Source organism: Rattus norvegicus, chromosome 3, assembly GCF_036323735.1.
Source record: "Rattus norvegicus strain BN/NHsdMcwi chromosome 3, GRCr8, whole genome shotgun sequence".
Taxonomy (NCBI): Eukaryota; Metazoa; Chordata; class Mammalia; order Rodentia; family Muridae; genus Rattus; species Rattus norvegicus.
In genome coordinates this window covers 143,709,335-143,736,039 of record NC_086021.1, presented here as the reverse complement: position 1 = coordinate 143,736,039, position 26,705 = coordinate 143,709,335, and the positions used below count along the sequence as shown (strand labels likewise).

Sequence of the window (26,705 nt, the reverse complement as noted above, 5' to 3'; positions counted from 1 at the left end):
GTGGAGCCTGGGATTGGGACTCCTGTATTCAATCCCATGTCAGACTGCTGCCTGGGCTACGTACAACACTGCGCTCTGCTTGTTTTTAAAAGCACAAAGAGTGTTTTTGAGGAAACACATTATGGATAAAAGACTATTTCTGCATGAACTTTCATTTTCTGTGTATTGCATCCTAAGTTTTGATGAATTTGGGGGATGTTAGGTAGCAGAAAGGAAGAGATAAAAGTCTCCATATTTGTAGATGAAATAATTCTATATAGGAGAGACCCTAATTATTATCCCCCCCTGAAAAAAGTTAGATATGATGAACAGTTTCAGAAAAATGATAGGACATGTGTGCATGTGTGCATGTTCTCTCTCTCTCTCTCTCTCTCTCTCTCTCTCTCTCTCTCTCTCTCTCTCTCTCCCTTCCCCCCCACACACAGAGACATTCCGTAACCTTTGTCTATAGCAAAGACAAACATGCTTTGAATGAAATCCATGAAATAATCACATGCACATCTGCTTCAAAAGCAAGCAAAACAAAGCATTTTAAAATCAATGTAAAAGAAATAGAAATAAAAATCTTAGCATTCATACAGAAGTACAAAGGACCAGAGAACTAAGTAATTATTTTGTGAAGAAATAGTATCGGTGGTCAGTATACTGTGAGTATAATTTCAATCTATACTGCAGAGCCAGAGTAATAAAAGCAGCATGACACTGCCATGAAATTACACATGTAGATCAATAGGCAGGGCCAAGGACTCATATAAAAACCATATAGCTGTAGGCATTGGCTTTTGACAGATGTCCAATGTATATATAAGGTAGTTTCATTAGCAAACAATTCTAGGGAAGCTGGATATACATGGAAGAAGTGTAAAAATACATCCCTATCTTAGAACGAAAATCACTTCCAAATGAACCAAAGAACTTCATGTAAGATCTGAAACTGAGAACGTTGGAGGGAAACTTCCAGATATTGGCACAGTCAAGGACTTTCCAAATAGAATGCCACTTGCTCAGGAAATAATGCCAACAATTGGCAACAGAGACTCATGAAATCAAAACACTTTTGAACTCCGAGGGAAGCAGTAAATGACATTCAGAGTGGGAGAAAATCTCGGTTGGCTATAAATCAGTTGGAGGATGGGTATCTGGAATGTACAAAGAACAAGAAAACCCTAATCAGAAAGGAATCAAACAACCAAGTCAATACATTGCCCAGCGAAATGAGCAGATCTCAGAGCGACATGTAAACAGGGGCCAGTGAGCTGGCTGAGCAGTTAAGAGCGTTGACTGCTCTTCCAGGACCCAGGTTAAATTCTTTGCACCCACATGGCAGCTCGCTACCATCTGTAACTCCAGTCCCAGGGAATCCCACACCCTATTCTGACCTCCATGCACACTGGTCATGTAAAGGGTGCATAGATATTCATGCGAGCAAAACAACCCCATTTGTAAGATAAAATAATTTAAAAAGGAGATATGAATGGAAAATAAGCATATGAAAAATATATTGAACTTCACAAGTCAGCAGGAAGATGCAAATTCATCAATAACGAGGATCCATCTCACTCCAGAATGGCTATTCTTAAGAAAAGAAATGGCAACAAACGTTGACACAGGGTCCACCAGAGACCCAGCGCTGACCTTAGCTTTGGTGCAGCCTCTCATCTAACCTCTAAGCCATGAGAACAGAGCGAGACCCTCCAGGACATGACAGCAGCCGGGAGTAAGAACATGTCTGAATAGACCAGGACATGGAAGTGTGTTCTATGTGACTGGAGGAGGTCAAGGACGAGGCGAAGCCAGAACAGCTAACTCGTTTTGTACAATTCCATGACAGTGATAGAGGTCACTTGGGAGATTAAGTGAAGACGCCAAGTGGTGTGGTGAGTGACATCCCTCTATCCTGTGAGCTCCATGCAGAAAACCAATCCCTTCCAGTTACTGTGTAACGGTGACACGCTGCCAATGTCTTACCTTCCGAAACACGAACGATTCTTCATTGTAAACTGGGTTGAGTCCATTGTTCATAACCATGCGGGTTCGGAACTCCTTCCGTATGGTGTCGGTGGGCAGCCCGTACATATCGACTTCCACGTATGTGCCGATCTTCTTATCTGACAGGAACTGCCCTGATATAACCTGCAGTTACACAGACACAGGGTGGGGGAGCAGTGGCCTCGTTGTGAGTATTGGTGGCAAGGGGTCATCACCTTTCGTTGGGGAATTTTCAAGTAATATAAACATTTGACCTTTTCTCTGGAATTTTCTATATTAGAACAAAACAGTTTTTGAGTAACTACCCTTTGAAAGCAAACATTTCTAGACAGAGGTCACAAATGTAATATCCTCTGCACAGGTCTAGAAAAACAGCAAGGGAATATACAGGCAAAGAATATTATGAAGACATCATGCCTTCAGAATGGCTTTGGCACTGAGGTGTCCAGATCTGTGGAATGAAGCCATCACTGTGGCTATGTCCTAAGATCCCTTCTAATTCTTGGATTCGATCAGTCTACATATTAACCCCTCAATTCTTTTAGAAGTCTTGCAAAGAAACACAGCAAAAGGAAAATCACTGTTAGACTCGGTCTGCTTTCTTTAATGACACTGACACTGGGTCAGCAGTGAGAGAGTGGCTCCATTGTGAAGGCTGGTGCTGGGTTTTATCTGTTATAAAGCTAGGGAATATATTATTTTATACCTACTTTCCGAACAACTATGCTGTTCATTTATTTGTTTCTCATATTATCTCACTTTAAAACATTTTTTGAAGTATGAGTAACACACACTAAACTACATGCGGCTAGTTACACGGTAAGATCAATCTTACGGACATGCGAGCACGCCTTTAAATCTATCACCAGTGAAGGCAGCAGGCATTTCTAGTGACCCGGAAGCTTCTTTGTGACCTTCACTCATCTGCCCTTCCAGCTGTGTCCAGGCACAGGTGCCGATTGCTTCCTGTCGTCACAGCTGCCGTTTTGAAGAACTTCATGTGACTGTGACCAGGCGGGAGATACTTTCTAGATAGTGTACTTCACTTAAAACAGCTCATAGTTTTAGTAGCAAAAACTCAGAAGACAGCAGACATTGGGTCCAAGTGGAGAGCAACTTACACTTCTTCCAACAGGATGTTAAACATGTTTTCCTCCATGTGCACGTGTCTATGTGTGAGTGTTTACACAGTCTGTGGTGAGCAGGGCCATACCTGCACTGAGCATGTGGCTGCAATAACCCCGTCCACAGGGGTTTCAGAGAAGGGATCAAATGTCCGATCAGGCCGTCTCATGAAGTCTGGCTTGAGGAGGTATCTGGCAGGACAGAAGCACAGGGGTTTATTTTACTGGTGGCGTGTGCAATGACTAAATACAAGACACTTCCTTTCTCTCTTCCATAACTGAGAAGCCACACTCCCAGGCAGAGATTCTAATGATCCCCGAAGAGCATCACACAACTAACACAGGCTGCCCAGGGTGTGCTGTGCTGATAAGGGATGGACAGACCACTTCCTTGCTTGACCAAGGGGAAGAGAGTACACTGACAAGCAGTCTGCTTGGACCAAAGGCTAAGTTCCTGAGTCCTTTTACGTTTGGCCAAATGTCTGTCTCTTTTCCTGGTAGAATTGACTGAAGAAGAATCCTGCAGAAACTACTTGTTAAGTTGGCCATGGGCCTTTTCTTCCTAGCTACATAACTTGAGTAACCATCAGAGTACGCAGCAATGCAGTGCTGACTCCAGGGGTGTGCGTGAGAGAGACTCAGAGGGAAGGGCTTTCGCTAGTGTGCAGGCACTCTGGCAGATAACCAACAGACAGGCACAGGTATAGAGTGGACAGATGGCAGAGTTGTTCTTAATGAGCAGCTGCTGAAAACCTGTTGTCTCGCCTCATTTTCCATGATAGAAATGAAGGTAGCCACCACAAAGAACTCCTAGACAGCATTACCACTGGACGGCACAGTAGTCCTGTGCGTCCCTCTAGGAGCCGCCGGGCTGTGGTCTCAGCCGAGCTTTTCGTGCTTTACGGAATTTGAGTTCCGCACTTTTATTCACCTCTCGGTATTTTCAGAAGAATTAGCATTTCCCATTTTGCTACTTGGTTCACAGATTTTTAAATGTTATTTAAGTAAAATAGAACAACATTCGCAGCATTATATAACTCCTATTTATAAACATGCAAAAGACTCAAGGGAGGATGAAAGTTTATTCCTGGCTGAATTAAATTCAACTTTACACCCACAGCTTCATTTGAAATGAAATCTACTTCATTTCTGTATTCATCAGCAGTTAAGGCTATACGTGTTTGATGCCTACTTCTCTGGCTGAAGCCCAGATGAGCGCACCCCACTGCCTGCCTCAGGCACAAGGACCTCCACATATTGAATTTAGAATGAAGTGACCGAACTCTGGAGTGTATGAGATGAACTGCAGAGTTGGTGGTTAAAAGAAAAGAGAACCTGCTTTACTAAGTGGGACAGATAAAAGGTTGGCTGTTTGTAAATATAGTCTAACTATGACTTCATTTATTTTTATCCATGCTTCAGCACCAGCATACATTCAGCTGTCCCTAATTGAAAATGACAAGGTTTCATTAAAACTGAGGTAAGGAGTCTGGAATGAGGAGGCGACATTTTGAATGATATTACTCACCCGCAGGATCCGTTATACTCAAATTTTCCTTGATTCAATTGCATCGCTAAATCTGTCAAAAGACAAAATAATTTAGCATCTCATCTCCCTGGATGAAGAAGATCCTGACAGGGTGAATGGGAAACAATGGAAGCCTTATCATTCCGAGGTCCAAAGCTCTTTCCTTCACACCACAGCATTCTGCTGGCCTGCTTTGGGGCCCATGCCACACTTCCATACTGAAATGACCTCATGTGTTTGGCTTAAGTTTAAACACCAAGTACATTTTCAGAGACGTCACCCAGAACTGCTCTACTAAGCGGATTTGGTGTACAAGTCATTCAGTGTTTAACTTGACATTCACAGTAGAGACACACAACCAGCTATAATTGAGGGGGATACATCATTTCACTGCCTCATAGGTCAGGGATGCTGGAGACCCTCAGCAGGGCTATTAAGAACACAAAATTCGATTAAAAGGAACGTACTATAAAATGGGTAAGAATCATAAAAGTTTGCTGCCTCTCCCCTCCCCATGTGTTAGAATTCTCATACGGCTACCCTGGGAATGGGAAGACTGGATTTATAATTTCTCTCTTGTATGCAGAAAAATATTTTTCTTTCTTCTTATAAATGAGAGGAGGAGGAGCAGAAGCAGAAGGAGCAGGAGGATTAAGAGGAGGAAGGAGGAGGGTGGAGGAGGAAGGAGTAACTTAACTAAGTGCATTTTTCTATTCTCCAGAATGAAATACACAGTTGCCCAGAAAATGAACTGCTTTAGGAACATGCTGCCCTTTACCACAGACTCACTGGCCTCCTGGAGGGCAGCTTGAGTCCTTGGTAAGTAAAGCACTGTCATCTTTTTGTTCTGTCCCTACTAAAGACGCTAAAGATTCTATCAAGACATAGGCGAAGACTCTTCTAGAAAGGACTGTTAGGGTTCCAGGCGGTAATCAGTCTGTAGGGAGCTTGGCCATCAGGGGTGAGAGAGACAGCCAGCTCATACTGCTACCAAAAGGATGTGGGTGAGCCCAGATCAGGGACAGAAAAGAAAAAAGACTCCACGACCGCAGAATCCTGGGAAGTGCGCTCGTAAATCGAGGGACTGACCAGAAATGTGTGACTATCTATTTTACTTGTACTATTGTTTCTACCAAATTCTAAAGCCATGCAGAAGAACACTGTCACATAAAATAAATGTGGTTTGTGCCATCTGCCTGTTTTTATGCCTGTTTTCCTTTCCCAGTGTGTAGAGGGCAAAGGTTCCTCTGAAAACTTTGAAAACTTCAAACATTTGTACGTTTCTCAATAGTTAGAATTTATAGAAAAAGAAAAAGCACCACCGTGTATCGAAAACCTGCCGGCGAATATACGCTGGGAGGCTGAAGCACAGATTTGTACCTCTGATGGCATCTAACTCTTCATACGGCATCTTACAGAGCTGAGGCTGAGAGTCTGTTGTACTACGGTAGGTGCCACTGCCACCCATGTTTGCTGAATGGCCACAGTGGTCATGGGTATTCTCCAAAGGAGCAAAGAGTCCGAGTTATCACACAGAGATACTCAAACTAAATTCCTCTGGGAGCCAAGCTGTAAGCTTGATACAGAAGGAAGAAAAAAAAATAAAAATACTGTAGACTAGCATTGATGGAAGGGACTAAAGTTGAAATGTCACCTTCTATTATGGCTTCATTTGGGGGATTTAATTTCTTACCACTATATAAATCCAAGAAACCAATTTTTTTTCCACGTGGCAGCTTCCTTTAAAAACAAAATGCCTCGAGCGAGTGAAGCAGCTGCAAAGGCTGCCCCGTCCCAGGGTCCTTGTGGAATTTAGGGTCACTGGACATTAGCGCCTACCTGGGGTTTGATAGTTCAGTGAAACCATCTGGCAACCAGCGTTCCAGAAAATCTGAGGCATGTAATTACTGGAATCAACTCGGCCTCCCTTGGGGTAAATGCGGCTCATTTGTCGCTTATTGTAACTGGGTAACTGATTAAGGAAATCCAAAAGCAGCCTAGGCGAGCGTACAGCAGAGAACAACGACATTAGGGGTGCGGGACACTGACGAGCAGGCAGATAACATGGGACCAATCCCGTTAAAGGCCGCTCAGAGGGAATCACAGTCTCGGTGTGCATTCTAGAAACTATTTGCATTCACATCTGGGCAGGCTGTCACAGCTGTCATGCCCTTCCTTCGCGTCCATCATCTTAGAGCGCTATGGTAAAGATTATACAAAGAACTAAATATTAAAATGATGGACAGCTGCTAATCTACTGCGGGGATCCCCAGCCAGTCCTCAGGGGCACGGTCCATCCCACGCAGTCTGGTAGGATACTTTACAAACTCAATCGCGTGCGTCTTCAAGTAGCCAAGGCCAACCGACTCGTTAAAAGAAGACATGTTATAATGAATGTTGCGCTCTGGAAAAGAAAAGCAAAGATAGCCTCAGAAACCCAGCCTCATCAAACCCCTGCAAAAGCGGGCAGCCGGTACAATTACACCCAGAATCTTACATCCCAAACCAGGAGGCATTTGTGGACCATGCGGCATGACTGTGTCAGGTGCTCTGAGATATTAACACTCTGTGCATACGCTGAATTAAATGTGGAATCACTAAACAAATGACATGTGCCCCAGTTGTCAGTCACTGCTGAGATAGGCAGTTTTTTTTTTTTTTATAATAATGTACTACTCTCTTAAAGTCAGAAATGGTTAGGAAATATTTGAACCTGGTTTTGTGGGGAAGCAACTTTTTTTTTAATTAATTAATTTCATTCATTTACATCTCAAATGATATTCCACTACCCGGTTACCTCTCCACAAGGCCCCCATCCCACAGCCTCCCTCTGCTCTCTCCCCTTTGTCTCAGTGAGGCTGCTGAAGACCTGGAGGAGCTGAGGAGGACTGCAACTCCACAGGAGGAGCAACATCAGCTGGCCGGACCACCCAGTGCTCCCAGGGAACCAGCTTTTGAGTAGGAGTTATAAATGGAACATCAAATCTTATTTCCCCTGTCTCAAGGCATTTGTACCGACTGTTTAACTTCTCCTCACTCTCCTGCAGCCATATTTTACTCAGGATATGCACACAGGAATCAAGACAGTTACAGTGCCTCATAAATATTACTAATATAGTTTGTCCTCACAAAGTAAATAAGAAAAGCATATGGGAAGCTACAAGCTAACAAGTCACTGTCCTGCACTGCCACCTGGTGGATGATTCGGAGAATGACAGCACAATGCCACCACAAACACAGGACCACCATATACAGTCTGTATGAATCAAGTCAGGGGAAGTGGACATCCACAAAGGAAAACAGTCACAAGTCAGGTGACAGGCAGTGTGACAGGAAAGCAGACATGAAAGCTATTGCATTTAACCTGTAATGTTACCTTCAGCCACATGGAAACCTTGAAACTTCACAGGCTGTGCATAGTTGATCATCGTGGACAAGTACGGATGGATATTCGTGGTAGCACCTACGTATTTATAAGATGCCATCCATGCCTGCTCATCTTCTACGGTGACCAGGCCCTGTGAGCACAAGGACAAGCCCGTTTAAGTGGATGGCTTCAAAGGGACTCACCAGTTTGCTTTGGGCGAGCATCTGCATATGCATAAATTCATACGTAACAGACCTTGTAGCTCTCCTAAAGTTTTACTTTAAAAGTCAGAGGTTTACTTAATACAAAAGGAGATAGGCCGGAAACTTTCATTTTATCTGTTAGATTTTTCAAAAGACTTTCAAATGTTCGAGAAACTTTACAGGGCAGCACCGCAACACCGACAGCGATAGCAATGTTACCATTTAAGCCAACATGCAAAGCTCCACGGAGTGGTTATCCAGAGTTAGCCTACATCAAAATCACCCAAACGCTTTGTGGGTGTAAACCTCTGGCCCCACCGGAAGAGATCTGCTGGGGGGGAGGCCTACAGAGCTGTCATTCCACAGCCAAGTTTTCAGGCACGCCCATGGGGAACTGGAGACCATGTTTTAATAGTAATTTCTTCCAGAACTTTCAGCACACGCCTACATACTATTCAGCTATTTCTATTAAAGCGTTTATTATTAAGAGAACATGATAACTTGCTTCATAGGATGTATTACATTGTACAGAGGAAAAGCCCAAACGATTATTTGTATTTCCTGAGAAATCAAAGCAAAAGGAACTCATTCGGCAACAGAATAATGTCCCAAATGCGGTCAGTATTTTGAGAACTTTGGAGTTAGTTTTCTCGAGGAGACTCGATCTAGGATAAGAACCAGCTCAGGTGCGCGATGATTAAGAGATGGTCAGTTAGCTTGTTTGTCCATTTTAGCTGCTCATGACTCAGCCTCTGTGTCTTCAACATCAGCCTGCTGTTACCTGTAAAAGCCTGTGGTAAAGTCATCTGTACATGCAACTTGCATGTGTTTCCATCCTTTTCCATATAGGTCCAAACTCCACCCACTGTCCCAAATATGGGCAATGGCCACATCTGCCTTGTCCCGTGTGTTTCATGTTCAGAACACCAGTGTTATATGTTGGAACCATGATGGATGTCTGTGGGGTCCTGCTGCATTTAGAAGATGAACTCTTCTCATCTTACTGAACTTGAGGGATTCTGGAATATACCACTGAGTATCCTGAGAACTCCCATTAGTCACAGGGCAAGACTGAGGTCTTGGGGTCTAAAATCGTGCAGCTAAAATGTGGAAGACATCGAATCATCCAGTCTGTGTACAGCTGACCCAGGCACAGGGGGTCCTCGTGAACACAGGAGGGAATCCCTTCAGGCTGAATTCATTCTAATTGCAACAAGACCCCACAGACAGCAAGGCAGGGTTTCCTGCGTTCTGAATTGTGAGTGAGAATCCTGGGAATGGGCAAATTCTGTGTGTGACTGCCATGGGTCTCGGCATTACACAATAACAAATACACACAATAACAGATGCACATATACAAGCAACGATGAGAACCGTGAAGAGCATAAAAGAGAACAAAACATAACATAGTGGCTGCACAGTAAGGCCCGACACGAGTGAATGCAGACTGGAGCTAACCTTCCCGAGTACTGGCACCATCAGAACCACCATCTATTCCACTACACTACCACAGGGCTGTGATTAACTACTGCTTATTTTTATCTTCCCATTCAATATGCTAAAAATTATGTAACTTTCTCCTTTGACTCAAACCTCATCCCACATAAGGCGATGGCTTATGCACTGAATGTTGCTTTCAGGGAAATTGTTTCTTGGTTATGTCTTAAATCAGCTTTACTGGTTTCACTGCAACTAGCTGAATCAGACATGCCAATACTGGACCTATGGACAGTGACTCTAGCATTGCATAGACTAGGAAGATGATCACTGTTTAATGTGAGAAGGCCACGCGTGGGTGTTTCCTGATGGAAAAATTCTCGAGAATTATTTTGTTACCTTTTTGTTGTTTTCATGTTCAAGGTCATCTGAGGTCTAAATTAGAGAAAGAAAATTATTTTGTTTACCTCTCTAAAGGGCAAATTTCCAAACCCATTAGCCTGTCCTTGGCTAAAGATGCATATGTAAACTTCTTACTCTTTTTGTTTCTTATAATGGTAAATTGTTGATGTCATAAAGCCATCATCGAAAGCAAACATGGCAGATAGTCTAAGCTCACCGTTTTACACTTTATCAATTCTCTTGGTGATGCTATTTCCCTCCCTCGTTGACAATCTTCACCTAGTTGTTTCACTGTAGACATTTCCCTAAGAATTGAAGCATGAAGGTTGAAAATGGTTGGCAATGTGGCCACCTTCCCTTAAATGTAACGTGGAGTGCAGATGGTCTTCAGTAAGCCAGCGTTCATGTTTGTGACTCAATGTTTGCATCCCCACCAAAAGCATCAGTGAACCCTAATGTCAGTGTGATGGACTGATGGTCTCCAGCTTAATGATGGCTTGTTTATGACTCTTTTCTTTATGAGGGTGTGAGGTGATATTCGTTCAGTGGAAACTCCTTTGGTACTTTCAGTTGGATCTTTTTATGACCAAGAATACAGTTTGGTGTCCTCTTGTGATGCATGACAGTGTCTCCTTGTCAGCCACATAATCCTGAGGGTAAAGTGACCAAAATTCGACAGCATACTGTGTTGTTAAGCTACACTGTTCAATAAGTTAAGTGTATGAGATGCATTTTTAACCAAAGTTTTCAACTTTTAGACTGGATTGATCATATTCACACTGTAAGTCAAGACATATCCGAACTTGGAGAAGGGGCTTGAGGGAGGTAATCAGGTCAGAGGTGAATCCTCATGATGATGTTAGTGCTCTTATAAGAAGAGATAAGAAAAATCTTACTTTCCCATTTTCTTTCCACCACGGGACAATGTACCTGCCAAAAGGGATTTCTGGAACATATTGGGTGGCACACCCATCCCAGAAAACACCACGAAATACATTTTAGGTATCCGAACCAGCAAGCCTGATAGTTTTGTTATGCTAGCCCATCCTTAGACAGTACTGATGAATCCTCTGTGCAGGACAACAACATTCTGGAGTCTCAGTGGGCATCCGTACTCTCACGGTACTCAGCATTCCCTACCATCAGAAATGATACCATTTCTTTGCCTTTTCTCCCTGACAATTAATCTCCTATGCTTCTGCCATCAAACCTTTGCACCTGCGCCTCTGTCCAGCATCCTCCCAAAGCCAGCATCCCTACTTCACCAAGGACTGCACCTTTACATTGCTGTGATCTCATCTATTCTCACCACGCTAGTGGCTCCCTTTCTAAAGCCTGAAACATCATCCAGATTGAAAAGAGCATTATTTCCACATCCCACATCTCAGGTACCAGCCCGTTAGATTCTTTCAAGAAAACTCACAAAAACAGAAACAACTCCTAATCCTTTCTACCTGTCTGTTCCTTTCCTCCAAGCACTCTATCCAAACTTTTCAATTTGCCATTGACCTCCATGCTACAAATCTAGTGGACATAGGTCTTCCTACCCAGTCCTTCAAGGACATCGGAAGCCCATAACTGTCCTGTTCTCTTTTAGGTGGCTGCTGGCCAAGTCTTTGCTCGTCCCTCCTGGCGCCTCTCCTGTGAGCTCCCTATGGACTAGGGCTCCACACAGGTCTTCTTTTCTATCTCTCGTGACTCACCTCAGCGATTCCCATGACTTCAGACCTTATCTCTTGAACTCCCTTCTCTTGCTCAACCTCCCTTCTAGACACAGGCACTGATGTGTGGGTGCTGATGAGGATGACAATGACATGGGAGCAATGAGCATAGCAGAACGACTACTGTCCCGCCGTGTGGAGGGCACTCGAGACAGTTCACTTACTCTGTGGTGAGTACCTGATGAAACAGGTATTATCACCTTCGTTTTCAAGATGGGGAAATAAAAGCAAAGAGAGGTTAAATAACTTACCGGAGGCTAGATAGGGCTGAGGTCAAGGGATCGAGTCTCCTCCTCAGCCCTTCCACTGGAACGGCTTACAGACCTCTCCAGTTGTTTGTCCCATTGGGAACTGCTGAGTCCTTCCTCATTGTGTTTCCCACTCCAATCAACGCTACTGCTGCTACCCTGTTCCTTGTACAAGGACTCCAGGAGGTTGCCTTGCGTCTCCTTACCTTACCTTCACGTTCAGTCCATCACCATGGACTGTACCATCGTCTATGCCCTTGCTACACCTTGGACCATTCTATCCTCTCCCTCTTCACTCTCTGGTTTAAACAGGAGGGGCTGCTTCTGACCAATTAAAAGCCCATTCTCAATGTTTTCCACCTTTTTGCCCTCACTTTCCTCTAGATGAGAGGCTTCAAAGGGACACTATAGTCTTCTATCAGACTACACTCTTTCCCCATTTTTACTTTTATGTGAGACAGATCATGCTTCACCTACGTTCGTTAATTTCTCATAGAAAGTTCCAAAATTCTGAATGATCTAATTCACACCCAACATGTTACCTTGCTTCTCCCTACGACCCTTCAATCTACTCCACTCACACCATCTTTGCTCTTACTGTGGTTCTTCCGTATGAAATGCTACTCTCTGTTTCTCTGCATGGTGAATTCCTCTTTTCCTTATCCCAGTCACCGCATTCTCTCCTTGTCTCCACCTTAGTACGCATTTTTATTTTCATAATGGTACTAGCCACAAACTTGACTCTTTACTCTCTTTTCCATCCTTTCTCCTAGAATGTAGGAGACCCTTAGAAGCTATCAGAAGGCAAAGTGAAAGTGCACTTTGACCTGTTTAGGGCAGTATGTCCTACACTGGGCCTGACGAGTACTAAGAATCCAACAACAATTTTCCTTGACTGAATGGCTGCAACCTTCTCTTACATTTGCTAGGAGGACGGTTTTCTCACCAGCTGGACCAGCTCTGTACTGAGGCTTCCTTTGGAATACCCAGAACATAGTTTCCTAATGATACCAACAGGCTAACCTTTGGCCCTGGGATACTGTGTCTCTACTCATCATCTCTACTACAATAAATGATGACATTTAAAACTATAATTACTGAGTAATTTATAGGTCCTCTGAAACTTAGGATTGTGAATGTGTCAAATTCTGGTCCCACAGCAAAGAATTTTGTCCTATATAATTAGAGAGAAAAACACAATACCTGGTTTTTCTGTTGTTGACACAGACCCAAAACCCCACAGTAACTGCCACCCCTTACAAACCATGAAAGCATGAGAGTACAATGCCTCGGACCTTCTTGACGCTGTTTGCAACCGCTTCCTTGTGACTGAAGTCATCGGCAGAAAGTTCATTTCCAAACTTGTATTCAGGGTGGGCTTCTTCCTCTTGATCAGCTGCTTAACAGAAAGAAAACCAATGAAGCCAAATTCATACCCTGCCCATGACCTTAGGAGAGAAGGTTCCCATGACCTATGACACACAACCAGGATTCGGAAACCACCCACCACTTCTATGGTGTCTCAGTGTCATATACAGGCCGATTATCTTTAATTTGAAAATCAAAATCCAGAGTGTGCCAAAACTCCTAAACTGTGTGAGCATTGTGTTAACAAACAAGAAGTCTCAGATTTCACAGTATTTTGGATTTCACAATTTCATATTAGGCACACTCAGGTGGTAATCTACGAAATATCTCAAAATCGGAAAATGTGAGCTTGGTGATGAAAGTGGACACCTATAAGTCTGGTTTTGCCAGGGTGCAAGAAGATGAACATGAGACCAGACTCTCATTTCAAAATAAGAAAGTATTGAACTTATTAATAACTAATAAATTATTAAAAATTAAGTTTAGAAAAATCTTGAAAATGGAACTATTTCTCAGGCCAAGTATTTTGGATACTGGATATTCGACTTGCATAAGCAGTCTAACCTGATCATCCAGGTGTAAACTGGATATCCCTGGCAGACACTCAGTAACTAGGACTTACACAGAGCATCTGAATACGTGTCGGCATCTCCTGAACATGCACAAGTACAGAGAAACACTCACAGTCATATTCAACATCGCTACCGAACACTGGATGCCTCACACTCGGCATGGGAAGCAGCCGTTTGTCCTGACTTTCAATCCAGCCTGAGGTCAGGGTACATGCACTTTTTTTTTTTTTTGAGCACTGTCTGTTTTCTAATGCCCAAGCCTACCCTTCAAAGCCATACTGCAGGTACTCTTACCTGTCATGCTAGTGTGTTTAAATTGTAGACTCTACACTAGTATCATACTATGACAAAGTCCTAACAGGCTGGCTGACCAGACTATTACTGAGGGAAACCAAGAATTATATATATAACCAGGACAACAGAACCTCTGTGCCCTAAAAGAGAAATTTAGTAGATGAGGCTCTCTCTTTAGGAACTCTCATACTTGTTTACAATTTCCTGTGCTAATAGATAATGATAGAGGTGTTTTGCTTATAGTAATAAAGAACATACAGTATTTAAGGTAGGAAGGTGCTCTTATGAATGACAAGTAGAATCATTTGGCCCTCATTTTAGATATATATATCTCATTTATATACATACATATATACATACATATATATACACATACATATATATACATATATACACACATACATATATACACACATATATACACACATATATACATATATATATATATATATATATATATATATTCAGAAAGCACTTGGTTTTCCTCTGTGTCCTGGTTAGCTTTAGCTGTGAACTTGGCAATGCTTATAACTACCTTGGTATAGAATTTTAATTAAGGGGGTACTTATATCAGAGTGGCCTGTGGGCATGTCTTGGTAGGCAACTGATGTAGGAATGAGAGTCTAGCCCACCATGGGCAGCAACATTCCCTAAGCAGACAGTCTTGAACTGTCTAAGAGAACTAGTTGAACATAATTCTGCATGACAGTCAACAAGTAGCATCCCTCTAGGGTCCTTGCCATACTTCTTTGACTGTGGAGAATAGCAAGCAGGCCCATCTCAATTTTTTGCCCTGACTTCCCTCAACAATGGGTCTGGAATTATAAGCCAGATGACTCCTTTTGCCCACAAAGCTGTTTTTTGATGAGTGTTTGTCACAACAAAAATGAAATTAAAACAATCAGCTGTAATTTTTAACCGTAAAATATTTTTAATGATCACTTTTCATATGTGTGTTATTTGTGTACTCCAAAGTCCTCTGGATTAGAAGAGAAGCACTGTAGGGTATAAAGCCTTCGATCCTGAAGTTGGGAGATTCTGGAGAAATTCTCTGCGCCACTGGTTTGTAACTAAGGGATTGTATAGAAAATGCTGGCCATCTTTAAGCTCCAGGTGCACTGGAGAGCGAGAGCTCTTGTTCACTTGGTTGCATGATATCAAGGCAGTGAGACACGCTGTTTAGTGGTGTATATGGCATAGATATTCGTGTTTTCCTTGTTAACTTATTCCATTACTTCTGCAATCTATCTTATTGGATAACAGATACTTATTTATTTGGTTACCTTCTTTGAAATTTCAGCTGAATTAAAAAAAAAACTAGTTTTGTTTAATGTTCCTTTTCCAAATTTTAAGGCTATTTGTTGAGATTTTGTTATATATATATATTAATATATATAATTTGTAAATAGCATTTTGTATTTTTAATCTGAAAAATCTAATGGTTACATACTATATATCCAAAGATAGTTGAACTGATATCTGACCTGTCACTGATCTCCCTTCAGTTGATCTGATATCTGATCTCCCTTGAGTGTGCAGCCCTAAGTCTGCTCTGAAGAACAAAACAGAGACGAAGTGTTCACAGCTCTTAAATAATAGAACGGCTCCTATCTCCTACATCTAGGGCCCAGGGTCTTGGAGGCTCTGACTCAGCCGATGTGTTGTGAGATGCTGAAATTACATAGCGGCCACAAAGGGATTCTGTGCTCAAATGACCCAGCTGAGCACCACAGATGGTTAAATTCATGAGCAACCATGTCTAAATTGTCTACAAATCTTAAAACGATGCCAACTCCAGATGTTCACCTGCTAGCAACTGTATAAAAAAAAAAAAACCAAAAACAAGGAGAACTAGCCAAATAAACCCCAGTTGCTCACAAAATCATGAGAGGTAATTATAAATCACCATGAGTTCGTGACTCCAAATGTGGATGGTGCATTATGTAATAATGGTGCATTATGTAAGAACTAACTGAATAATACCAGAGACATTTGTCCGTTTAGATCCTACTAGGCACAGAGAAACACAAGGAAGTCAAACATACATTTTTCTCTGGGGCTGAAGTTAAATCCATGGATACTTACCTGATTTAGTAATGAACTCTCTCTCTCTCACAGTCAGGGTCTTTAATAAGGGGCCTAGGTAATCCTCGTAGCTTTGGGGTTTAGCCTATGTACCTAGGCCCCTAAAGTCAGATTTGTGAGTGATAAGAAGGTTCTATAAGTACTCAGTCTGTGCATCCATGGCTCCATAAAGCAATGCAAGTTCAAGTCATTGGGGCAGGTAATTCTAAGGATATGATCACTACCTGCAAACACTCCCAAACTTCCAAAATGGCCCACTTAGGATTAGTATTCCTATTATATTATTATTTTCAGTGCAGGGAATCGCTCCAGGACTTTGCTCATACTAGGCAAATATGCTATCTAAGTGACAACCCCGACACCAGTTTTAAACAGAGCACCATGGCTGGCCATACTGAGAAGCTAAACAGGTGATGCTCAATGCTCGTCATTTAAGTAAGGCTTCTTGGGACCCTGGTGAGGAGGCCTCGAGCAGGGTAAACCCGTGCTGTGTCACTGAGCTACCCCCTGGCTTAACTTAAAGTGGCGATACAGGCTTTGACTGTCAGATTCACTTTGTGAGCATTAGTCCGTCATGTCCTTCAGCTCTCTTATCCCATGTTCCTTGTCTTACTACTACCAGTAACAGAGCTCAAGTTCATGTTTTTCTTTACAAAAGACAAAAAAAAATGGATTATAGAATGGGCCTTTCAAAGGGTCCCTTCATCAACTCCTGCCTAACTCAACAAGTGACCGAAGGCTGAGTCTCTGACTGCGAATCTTTTTTGAAATGCTCAGTGCACAATGTGAAGGGAGACAGCTAAGCTGCTAACATCCGGTGTCCAGATAAACTGGAAAAATCGTATCCAAAACTGTCACCCACCGAAAGATTAGGGCTAATAAAAAAAATCCTGCTCCTAAATATTAGCAAGATAGAGTCACTGCTAGTCAAATGATTTAAGAGAGATTAACGTTTTTCTTATTTCCAATATAAATCTTATTAAAGCATGTAACTTGAAATGACAACTTATTATTCTTTGTGTGTGTGTGTGTGTGTGTGTGTGTGTGTGTGTGTGTGTGATCTATGTGGCGTACATTTATGTGCGCCAATGAGAGTATGTGAAAGATGGTGGGCGTGTGCCCACAGTGCACACTCGGAGGTCAGAAGACGACCTCGGTTGTTTTGAGTCAGGCTCTCTTGGTTGTTTACAGTGCTTTTGACAAACTAGCTGGCTCACAGACTTAAGGAAATTCTTCTGTCTCTGCCTCCCATCTTCACGGGCATCACAGGAGTTCAAGTGGAGCATGTGGATTCTGGGGACTCAGACTCAGGTCGTCATACGTACGTGGCAAGCGGTTTGCCCCCGGGAGCCGCTTCCCCGGCCCCACAACTCACCGCTTTCTATTTCCTCCTCATTGTCATCTTCCAAGATGCTGGCCGGGGCAGCTGATTCTCCAGCCTCCATCATGCTTTTCAAAGCCTCCAGCTGTTCTACAAGTAAAATCAGACACGGAGCTGATAACAGATGCTGGGTCGCTTATGAAACGTGAGAAATTCTTGTCTCTGCCCTTCATCTTCACGGGCATTACAGGAGTTCAAGTGAAGCATGTGGATTCTGGGTCCTCAGACTCAGATCCTCATACGTGCGTGGCAAGTGGTTTACCCACAGAGCCACTTCCCCGGCCCCACACACTTTGAGGTGTTTCCAATGCGAGTGTAAACTAATTTATCTTTTATGAACAAAACTGTGACGGAGTATGCGGCAGTACAAAACCTCTATTCCTTCTCTACTTTAGCACATCAGTGCATGAATGAGTGCTTTCCACTGAATGGAGCAGCTGTAAGAACTACGGATAAATGGGAATGTACTGGCATAACGCTGGAAAATAACTGTAATATCTGCACATCCCCCTTCCCCTCTCACAACAGTAATCAGTTCTACCACATTTCACCTAGACAGCTGAACTGCTCACGAAACACATGGGCAGTTGACTTACTTTTTTCAACTTCAGGCTTCAGCCTTTTATTTTTGATGAGTATTTTTCTTTTGAGGTCATTAGGAGATGGCAAGGGCCTCCCTGGTTCAAGCTAGAGATATATAGAAAGAGCTCAGTTAGGGCCTTCTCCATGCTCAAGTCCAGACCAGATGAGCCCTAGATGCCTGAAGTCATACCAGCCAGGATCCACTAGATGTCAGTGTGCACAGTTCTGCTTCCACACATGCTCACATCACCTCAATGAATCCAATTTTGATTTAAATAATGTTGTAAACCTGGAACACCTCCAGTCTTCTGGAGTATACAGACGGATCCAACTTCTGTAGTAGGGTAGGGTCTGACTAGAGTGGTGCTAGGGGGTGGCAGTCCTGCTGTATGGTGGGTCTTTCACATTTCAGGTCCATTACAAAGCACTCGAAAGACCTCAGACCACCCTTGCATGTGCACCAGGTCACAGACTAAGGCTGTCTTCTCAACAGACTGATGTGGGATTTTAATGGGTTTACTATAGATGGGAGAGGTTTGAATGGCTGGAATCTGAACTTCACTGTGGAGTGATAAGGACACCAACCAAAGCACAAAACTTTTGACTGAAAATTTGTCCTGTCTAAAAGAAATGCGGGGATGGAGCAGAGACTGAAGGAAAGGCCAACCAACAACTGGCTCAACTTGAAACCCATCACACGGGCAAGCACTAGCCCCTGACACTATTAATGATACTCTGTTATGCTTGTAGACAGGAGCCTAACATAACTGTCCTCTGGGAGGCTCTACTCAGCAGTGCACTGAAACACATGCAGATACCCACAGTCAAACATTACACAGAGGTCAGGGACACTTATGGAAGAGTTGCGGTAAGGATTGAAGGCCCTGAAGGGAATGCAAACCCTACAGTCAACAAACCTGCAAGCGTGTGAGCTCTCAGAGTCTGAGCCACCAGCCAAAGAACATTCAGAAGTTGGAACAAAGCCCCCAATACACATATAGCAGACAGGTAATTTAGTCTGCATGGCTGCCTTGTCTGGCCTCAGTGGGAGAAGATGTGCCTAATCAAACAGAGACTTGACATGCCAGGGTGGGAGGATAGCCAAAGGCCCCACCCTCTCAGAGAACGGGAGGGGCTCAATGAGGGAGGGACCTGGAGGATGAGCAGTGTTTGGGATGTAAATTAATTAATCAATTAATTAATTAAGAAGAGCACAATGGCCTTTGCACAAAAGCAAGCCTCTTCTCTTGCCCAAGAGAACAGACAGAGGATACAGATTAAGGAAACAATAGTAATAAAATAAATCAAGGATGCTTCTTCATATAGAATCCCTCAGAATCAGCTTCCTAGACAAGGATTAATACATCATAAGATTTTGTGAGAGCTGGTTCTTGCACATGTCAACAGAGAAGTGGAAAAATAAGAGAAAGGAGGAGACAGCCAGTGAAGGGTGTATGATTGGGATGTTATCACTGGGGCACCTGAGGGTGGCCCACAGGGAATCCTGTTGGGGAGCCCAAGGGTCACAAGAGAACAGTTGTTCAGAAATCTCCCTTGGGAATTCAGAGTAAAGGACTAGTGGGAGAGTTCATCCTCAGACCCTTCCAGCCTGTCTCTCTTATATAATCAGAGCCTGACCAGTTACCAGAGGTCACTGCAGGCACTGGCAGCCAACAGTTGGTCCAAGTGTGGGGAGAAAGGGTGTGCTGGGAGAGGACGGGCAGCACCTGCCACAGCGCTTCAGCTGCACAGAGTCAGGTGGGGAGCAAAGGATACAGCCTTGCCTCCCTGGCTTTCAGCTGCCACACATACCTCAGAAAAATCCATGGTTAGAGCAGCCAGGTTATTCCCATGGCCCAAACACCCTCTTGCCAAAGACTCTCCTGTCCCTCTCCTTTTGTCCAATTTCATCATATTTACAGGAGGGTTGAACAGCCTAATAAAACACTTTAGGGGTTGGGGATTTAGCTCAGTGGTAGAGCGCTTGCCTAGGAAGCGCAAGGCCCTGGGTTCGGTCCCCAGCTACGAAAAAAAAAAAAAAAAGAACCAAAAAAAAAAAGACACTTTAATTTTAGTAAGTCTTGTTTCTTGTAATATCTCATCACAATGCACCTTATCCTCTTGGATATTACAGATCCTGACAGAAATCCTAGGAGCTCTTTGGAACAACTACAAATGTGTTCAGACTCCATAATGCCCTCCTATGGACTTTAATAACAACTGCTCTATGAACAAACTGGCAGGTATGCAATGAAGTTCAAAACTGGCCATGTGACTTTGCCTGAGTATTTATTTTGGAGTTGGGAATTTGAACTCTGTGTCTCACGACGTCGGTTTGGAGCTTTTCCCACAGCAACTGGCTCCCATGAGTTCTGAACCTTGGGCACACATTTGTTTACCTGGAGGACATAATATACCTTCTTATGAGCCAGGGTTGATCAGAAACCAAACAACACTGTAGGTGGGGCTCTAGCGCGGGTGTTTTTACAGGTATCTCAGTGCAGCCGGCACTGGGAAGCACTTAAGGGGCCTGGACTCTTGGCTTGGAAGCTTTATGAAATTTAAAACATGAGATCCTAAGAGCAGCCAGATGTTTATTTTATGCTCCTCTCTACAGCCCTCTGAAGCACCATAAAAGCTTTTTGTACCAGAGAATCTAAATAAATATGAAAATCCTTAGGATTTGGCCTCCAGTGCTACTTGACCCCTGAAAAACACATTTCAAAACAAATCCATTCATGCTGGAACTCTGGTTTGCTAAAAATACATACTGGATGTGACTCAAGTGCTTGTTTCAACAGGAGATCCCCAAATAGATCTTCACAATACTTGGACATCTTGTACTGTTGATATTTGCTGGGGAGAAAGAAGTGGCATTTGTAAATTCAAGTGTCCATTAGCTCTCCAAGAATGAGAGAGACATTTATCCCGACAACTACACTGCCCGCTTCACAAAGTGCAGGACAGTCTTTATGACATTAACTGGAGCTATACTTTTAATATACCATACAAACTTAAAATGGTACAGCTTTACATTTTAAAAAACTGGCAAGAAAAACATAAGGACGCTTTCCGAGCTATCTCCGAATTTTCCATCTAGAAGGGAACTTTCACCTAGGTGTCCTAATTTCTGACCTTTTGTTCAGAGGAAGCATTACTGAACCACATGGAAACGCCTTCTGGGTAGGCAGGGTGGGAATGACTGTGTCCTCAGTGGAGGACTGTGTGCTACTCAGCACATCAGACAGCGAACTACTCAGTCAGTTTTTAAAAAATTAACAGCAGGATAAAGAGCAAGGGGATCTGAACACCACCAAGCGGGGACATGGAAAAGGAGGAGCCGCTGTACCTGCAGTGGTTTTCAAAGGAGAGAATTACAGGATATTCTGATGTGACAAACGCTGTTTCCTTGATGGCCTGGATTACATCCTTTAAAGACAAAGAGTGCTCGTGAAAGAAACGAGGAGACACATGTGAAGCACCCGACACTAGTCACAGAGAACACATCTGCCTAGCCGCCCCTCCTGGAGAGACTCAAGAGCTTTAGGACATAGCTTTTCTATCAAAGCTCTTTTTGTTTCCCCTCCAGGGCTGTTAAGTGACATTACTTGAGTGGCCTGCTAGCTCTCACTTGACAATGTGCAGAACCAGGGATTCTGGTTCATCCCTCCCCATTTTGTATAGTACTTGGGTTTGAGTGCAGAGCTTGGAGCATGTGCTCAACCACTAAGCTGTGCTGTCAGCCCTCATCATTCTCCTTGAGGAGAACGGAAACTTTGTGCAGGGATTTTCATGACAGATGATTCTTCATTCTTCTGGAGAAATGTGCTGGTAGTAACACAAGGATTTCTGAGTTTCTAATTGTCCTTCATGAGTTTGGAATCATCTTGGACTATGAATGTGTTCACCATTCTTTGTTGACCCTACTCTACCGATAGGACAACTCCAATATCAATGGTTTCCTGTGAGCCTGGTAAAAAGTGGGTCTCCTCTGTAGTCAGGTAACATGTGAGATAAAACAGGAGTGGGCTTGACTTCACTTTTATCCTGCCTACTCCCAAATGGGCTAACACCTCCCTATACCTTGCATGTTAGGAAGTAGACAAGCTGCATCTGAGGGTTAGCCCTCAGGTTTATTTTAGAGAAAGGGACTTCAAACCAATGCTTCTACAATCAGACTACCACACTATAAAATCTACAAGTTCTTACTGGTTTGTAACTAACTACAGAGCAAGCCTCATTACTCAGCAAGTCAGAAAATGTTTCTACAATAATTATTCATGACAGGAAGATTAAAATGACAAGCTTGAAAATATTCTATTGAATTGGTCGTTTAATTGTTATTTCTTAAAGATGATTTGCAGGTAAAAATGACCACAAATTACCTAGCAAATGGTCCAGAATTACCACATGAGATAAGTCTTCTTAGAAAGCATGATCTTGAATTGTTGCTGATTCAAAGTTACTAACACCTTGTCTAAGAGATGTGATATGGATGGGACATTTGACGTACAGACTTGGAAGACACTGTGGTAATTTAAGTAGTAGGCAGAGCTAGGGGACACCATTCCAGACATCATCACCATCTCAGACTGCATGAACCAGCAGGTCTGAATGTTTCTGACATTAGCCTACCACACAATTTCTTACTTTTGGTGGGACATCATGGACATGTGGAAGAACACACTAAGAAACTAGCCTTCAAATCACATGCAGACACCACCCAAAGATCCTATGAGGTGTCTTGTTTATTAACTATTTTCCTTTTGGCGGGAAGCTTTAGAGGGGAACATCTCTCTGTCCTTGGTACTGAAGGGGACCATGCTTACTGTTGGTCCTGGGAATTAAGTTTTGTTCTTGGCTCTAAATCCTTTGAAAGTGTGAAGCCTGATTTGTGGTAAGGCTTCCAAATGTATAAGATTTTCTAATAGTCATTCACAATGCCAACCTCATTGTCTCCTTATTATAAGGCTTATTTATATGCTCTGTTTCTCCTTTATGCTACCTTGGAGTCTCTCAAGAACAATAGACAGTGGGCAAGCAAAATAAGTATGTAAGATAAAAATTGTTTTTGTTGATTTCAATTTGAGAAAAGTTCTGTCTTCCATGGTAGCCTTGAAATCCTAAACATAAGCAAGTTCTGTGCTTCAGCATCCCAAGTAGCTAGGCTATGTGTGTACCCCAAAAAAATTATTTTGGGTTAAAACTAGGTAGACTCAGCTAAGGGATCTCATTGCATTTTAGCCATCATTTGCAATAAAAAAGAAAATACCATGAAGAGAATATTACATGACAAATAATACTTGTCTTGATTTTCCCATTAAAAGGAGAAGAAAGAAATGTGAAGGTTTGAGGTTGTTTGAGAAAATTGAAAAAAAAATCGTTTTCTGGGGGTTGGGGATTTAGCTCAGCGGTAGAGCGCTTGCCTAAGAAGCGCAAGGCCCTGGGTTCGGTCCCCAGCTCCGAAAAAAAGAACCAAAAAAAAAAATCGTTTTCTGGCTCCCTGCAGTCTGGGAAAGGTCTGACTGTGGACGTTTAAAACCCACCTTAAAAAGGATGTCTGTACACATTGCTTTTCCGTGAGTTATTATTGGTTCCTGATCTTCACCTTTTCCATCCCAACAGTCAAGTTCCACACACCTAGGAACACAGATTACAACACTGAGCCCTTAGCTGGAAACCTCACACAAAGTCACGGAGACCTCAAATAAGTCACTTCTTATAGGTCAGAAAACGGAATGTGTAACATGGGTGCTCCATGGGTGTGTAGGTCAAAACTACATTTTAATACTCAAATTGGCATCATCGAAAAGGCCTTGGGTGAGAGACTGGATAATCCCAGTTTTTTTATAATTTTTTTCCACATTTTTTTTTTATAATTTTGATTTTGTATTTTGGGCAGTGGTAAGGATTGAACTAATGACCTTGAACAGGCTAAGCAAATGCTCCACCAACAAATTAGATCCCCAAGCCTCTAAATTTAAATAAAACTAAATCTAAAATGATCTATAACTTAATATGGCTTCTTAAAATATCTGTTTTTTTTCTGATTTTGATGTTTTTGAGGTTCTATTTTAAAATCATAGTAAATAAATGTCTTTTGTCTCCTGGGATAACTGAGTCCTTCATACAATAGTGATTGTTCTCACTCATAGTTAGAACATAATCTATTAAAGGAAAATGTAGATAACCTTTTCATGATGATTACTATTTATGATTTCAGAGAAAAGCAAATTATAATAGTCTTCCCTTATCCATGGCTCAGTTAATTGCAGTCAACACTGGTTGGGGAATACTGATGGCAAAGTTCTAGAAATAAGCAACTTCTACATTTAACAACCACCGTGAGAGTTGTGCATTGGCACCACTCACTCTTCAGGTGAGCATCCTGCCTATGATTGCATCAATGCAGGGCCCAGCACATCACCCTGTATTCACTACCACATGTAAGCCATTAGCCGACTTCCCTGTTATCAGAATACTGTAGGACTATACTGCTTGTGTTCACAGAGCCCTTCCTTTCATAATAGCAGTACCACGGTGAAAGGCAGCGAAGCTGCCAATGTTATCACAGCACATCCTTGGACAAATTTTAGTATCGGTGTTGTTAGACTCTCTGTGCCTAATTTGTAAAGAGAACTTCATCACAGTTATTGATATATGGGGAGGAGGCATAGATCTATAGAATTAGGTATGAGACATTGCTTCACAGAGTCACCGGCCATCTTGGAATACTGGGGATCCAAGGGATAATGGCAGGACAACTGTACATGTAACAGCACCATATACAGATAAAGCAGATTGCCACGTTGATTTACAGACCTGCAACCAGCCAGGAGGACTTGTCGGTACATTTCCACTGAAGACTTTCCGCCAAACTGCCGGCCGGTGAGATAGGTGTTGTGAGAGGAACTGATGAAGTAATGGGCCAGGGGGTGGTCCATCTCCTGGTAAAGTTCTAAGCGATCTAGGAAGACGGGGGCATTTTCATCTGACATGAGATATCTGCAGAATCCATCACTGGATATGAGGCCTGGGGAGGAAGGAAATCTGAATGGCACTGGGGCTCTGAAGCTGCACACTTACATTTTGCTCAGCCTAGTTGAGGCAGACTAAAAACAGAAGTAACTTCATAGTCTTTCCCAAGACTTGTACCTTTCAGAACTTAAAATATACGAATACATATTACAAGCAAAACAAGACAGTCTATAAATATCCTCCTTTCGTATCAGTAGCAGCAGATGTTTCCAGTTGTACGAAGGAAGAAACTATGCTAAACTAAACCATGGTGAGGAGGGATCTGGGGGCCTCTGGCTCTGCTATGACCACCTTTGCCTTCTGCTGCCTGTCTCCTGGTCTCTCCAGCAAAGTGGGGAGAATGCTAGCCCACCTGCCTCCCAAGATCACCGTGACTGGTAACTTGGAAATATCTGTAGGAGGTGTGGCATTAATTCTAAGTCACTGGGATTTTCATTCAACCAAAAACAGGACCTTTCCTAGGAATGGCTGCCTCTCCAAAATTAAACAACAATTTTCACAACTGTCTGGCGGTAACCTGTAGACCTGGTGAGAAACATTCCTGAGACACATGGCTACTCTCACTTCAGCCACTCAGATGGGGCAGGGCCCACATGGCAAGCACAGAGCGAATAGCCAACGTTTCACAAGCACTGGCAGCCTCTGCCCTTTGCTTTTTTCTTGTAGCTATTTGCAAGTCGTGGAAGCAGTTTCACACCCACAGAAAAGCTCTGATGATCACTTAAAACATTCGTTCACTCTAACACCAAATACTGCTGAGACACTGGTATAGATGCAGAAAACTGTCCACTTTTACAAAAAAATAACATACTATGGCTAAGGGAAATAAATATACAAAGATGAAAGCTACAAAAGCATACTGGGATCCTGGTTTAGGTATGTGGCCAGGGGGTTTGTAAGGACACACACAGGCATGGGAATGGACCACACAAACAGGAGTGGGGTTTCCAGGTGGAAGGATGAGCAAATGCAGAGATCTTAATGCCGAAGTATATGTTCTCGATCCACTCAATGAATGTAAGGTAGAGTGAGCAGCATCCTGGGAAAGTGGTGGGCAATGATGCTGGAGGGAGCCAAAGGCTGCATTCACCGGGTTTTGTGTTAAGTACTTGAGATTTTATTCCAAGTATGCTGGGAAGCTCTGGTGAGGTGGAAGAGTCCAACAATAGCATCAAACAGTGTTCTAAATGGCATTCTCTGGCCACTATGTGATGCGCAGTACTGAGTAAGGGGTCAGGGGATAATTCAGAAGGCAATTAGCATTGCCCATGAGAGTCACTGTAGGCCTGAGCGTCTGAGAAGCTGAGAATAGAGAAGTGGATCTCATGAGTTTTGCTAATGGATCATAAGTGATGTGAAAGAATTC

General features: G+C 42.9%; 1 protein-coding gene across 22 annotated transcripts in view; it reads right to left on the bottom strand.

The window, feature by feature from the left end:
• The window catches only part of Plcb4 (phospholipase C, beta 4), a 369,409-nt gene that overhangs the window by 39,090 nt on the left and 303,614 nt on the right, over positions 1-26,705 (bottom strand). For 17 of the 22 annotated variants that reach the window (XM_063283129.1, XM_063283132.1, XM_063283131.1 and 14 more), the window contains 14 exons: positions 25,124-25,334; positions 23,848-23,941; positions 21,651-21,730; positions 21,073-21,157; positions 18,316-18,406; positions 17,714-17,809; positions 13,315-13,415; positions 10,048-10,083; positions 8,018-8,159; positions 6,961-7,045; positions 6,481-6,605; positions 4,642-4,693; positions 3,203-3,305; positions 1,969-2,133 (listed from right to left, as the gene is read on the bottom strand). In XM_063283129.1, coding sequence (XP_063139199.1) covers positions 1,969-2,133; positions 3,203-3,305; positions 4,642-4,693; positions 6,481-6,605; positions 6,961-7,045; positions 8,018-8,159; positions 10,048-10,083; positions 13,315-13,415; positions 17,714-17,809; positions 18,316-18,406; positions 21,073-21,157; positions 21,651-21,730; positions 23,848-23,941; positions 25,124-25,334 — 1,466 coding nt within the window. Of the gene's footprint in view, positions 1-1,968; positions 2,134-3,202; positions 3,306-4,641; positions 4,694-6,480; positions 6,606-6,960; positions 7,046-8,017; positions 8,160-10,047; positions 10,084-13,314; positions 13,419-17,713; positions 17,810-18,315; positions 18,407-21,072; positions 21,158-21,650; positions 21,731-23,847; positions 23,942-25,123; positions 25,335-26,705 lie in introns of all 22 variants that reach the window. The other 5 variants (XM_063283134.1, XM_063283135.1, XM_006235094.5 and 2 more) reach the window with 2 other exon arrangements.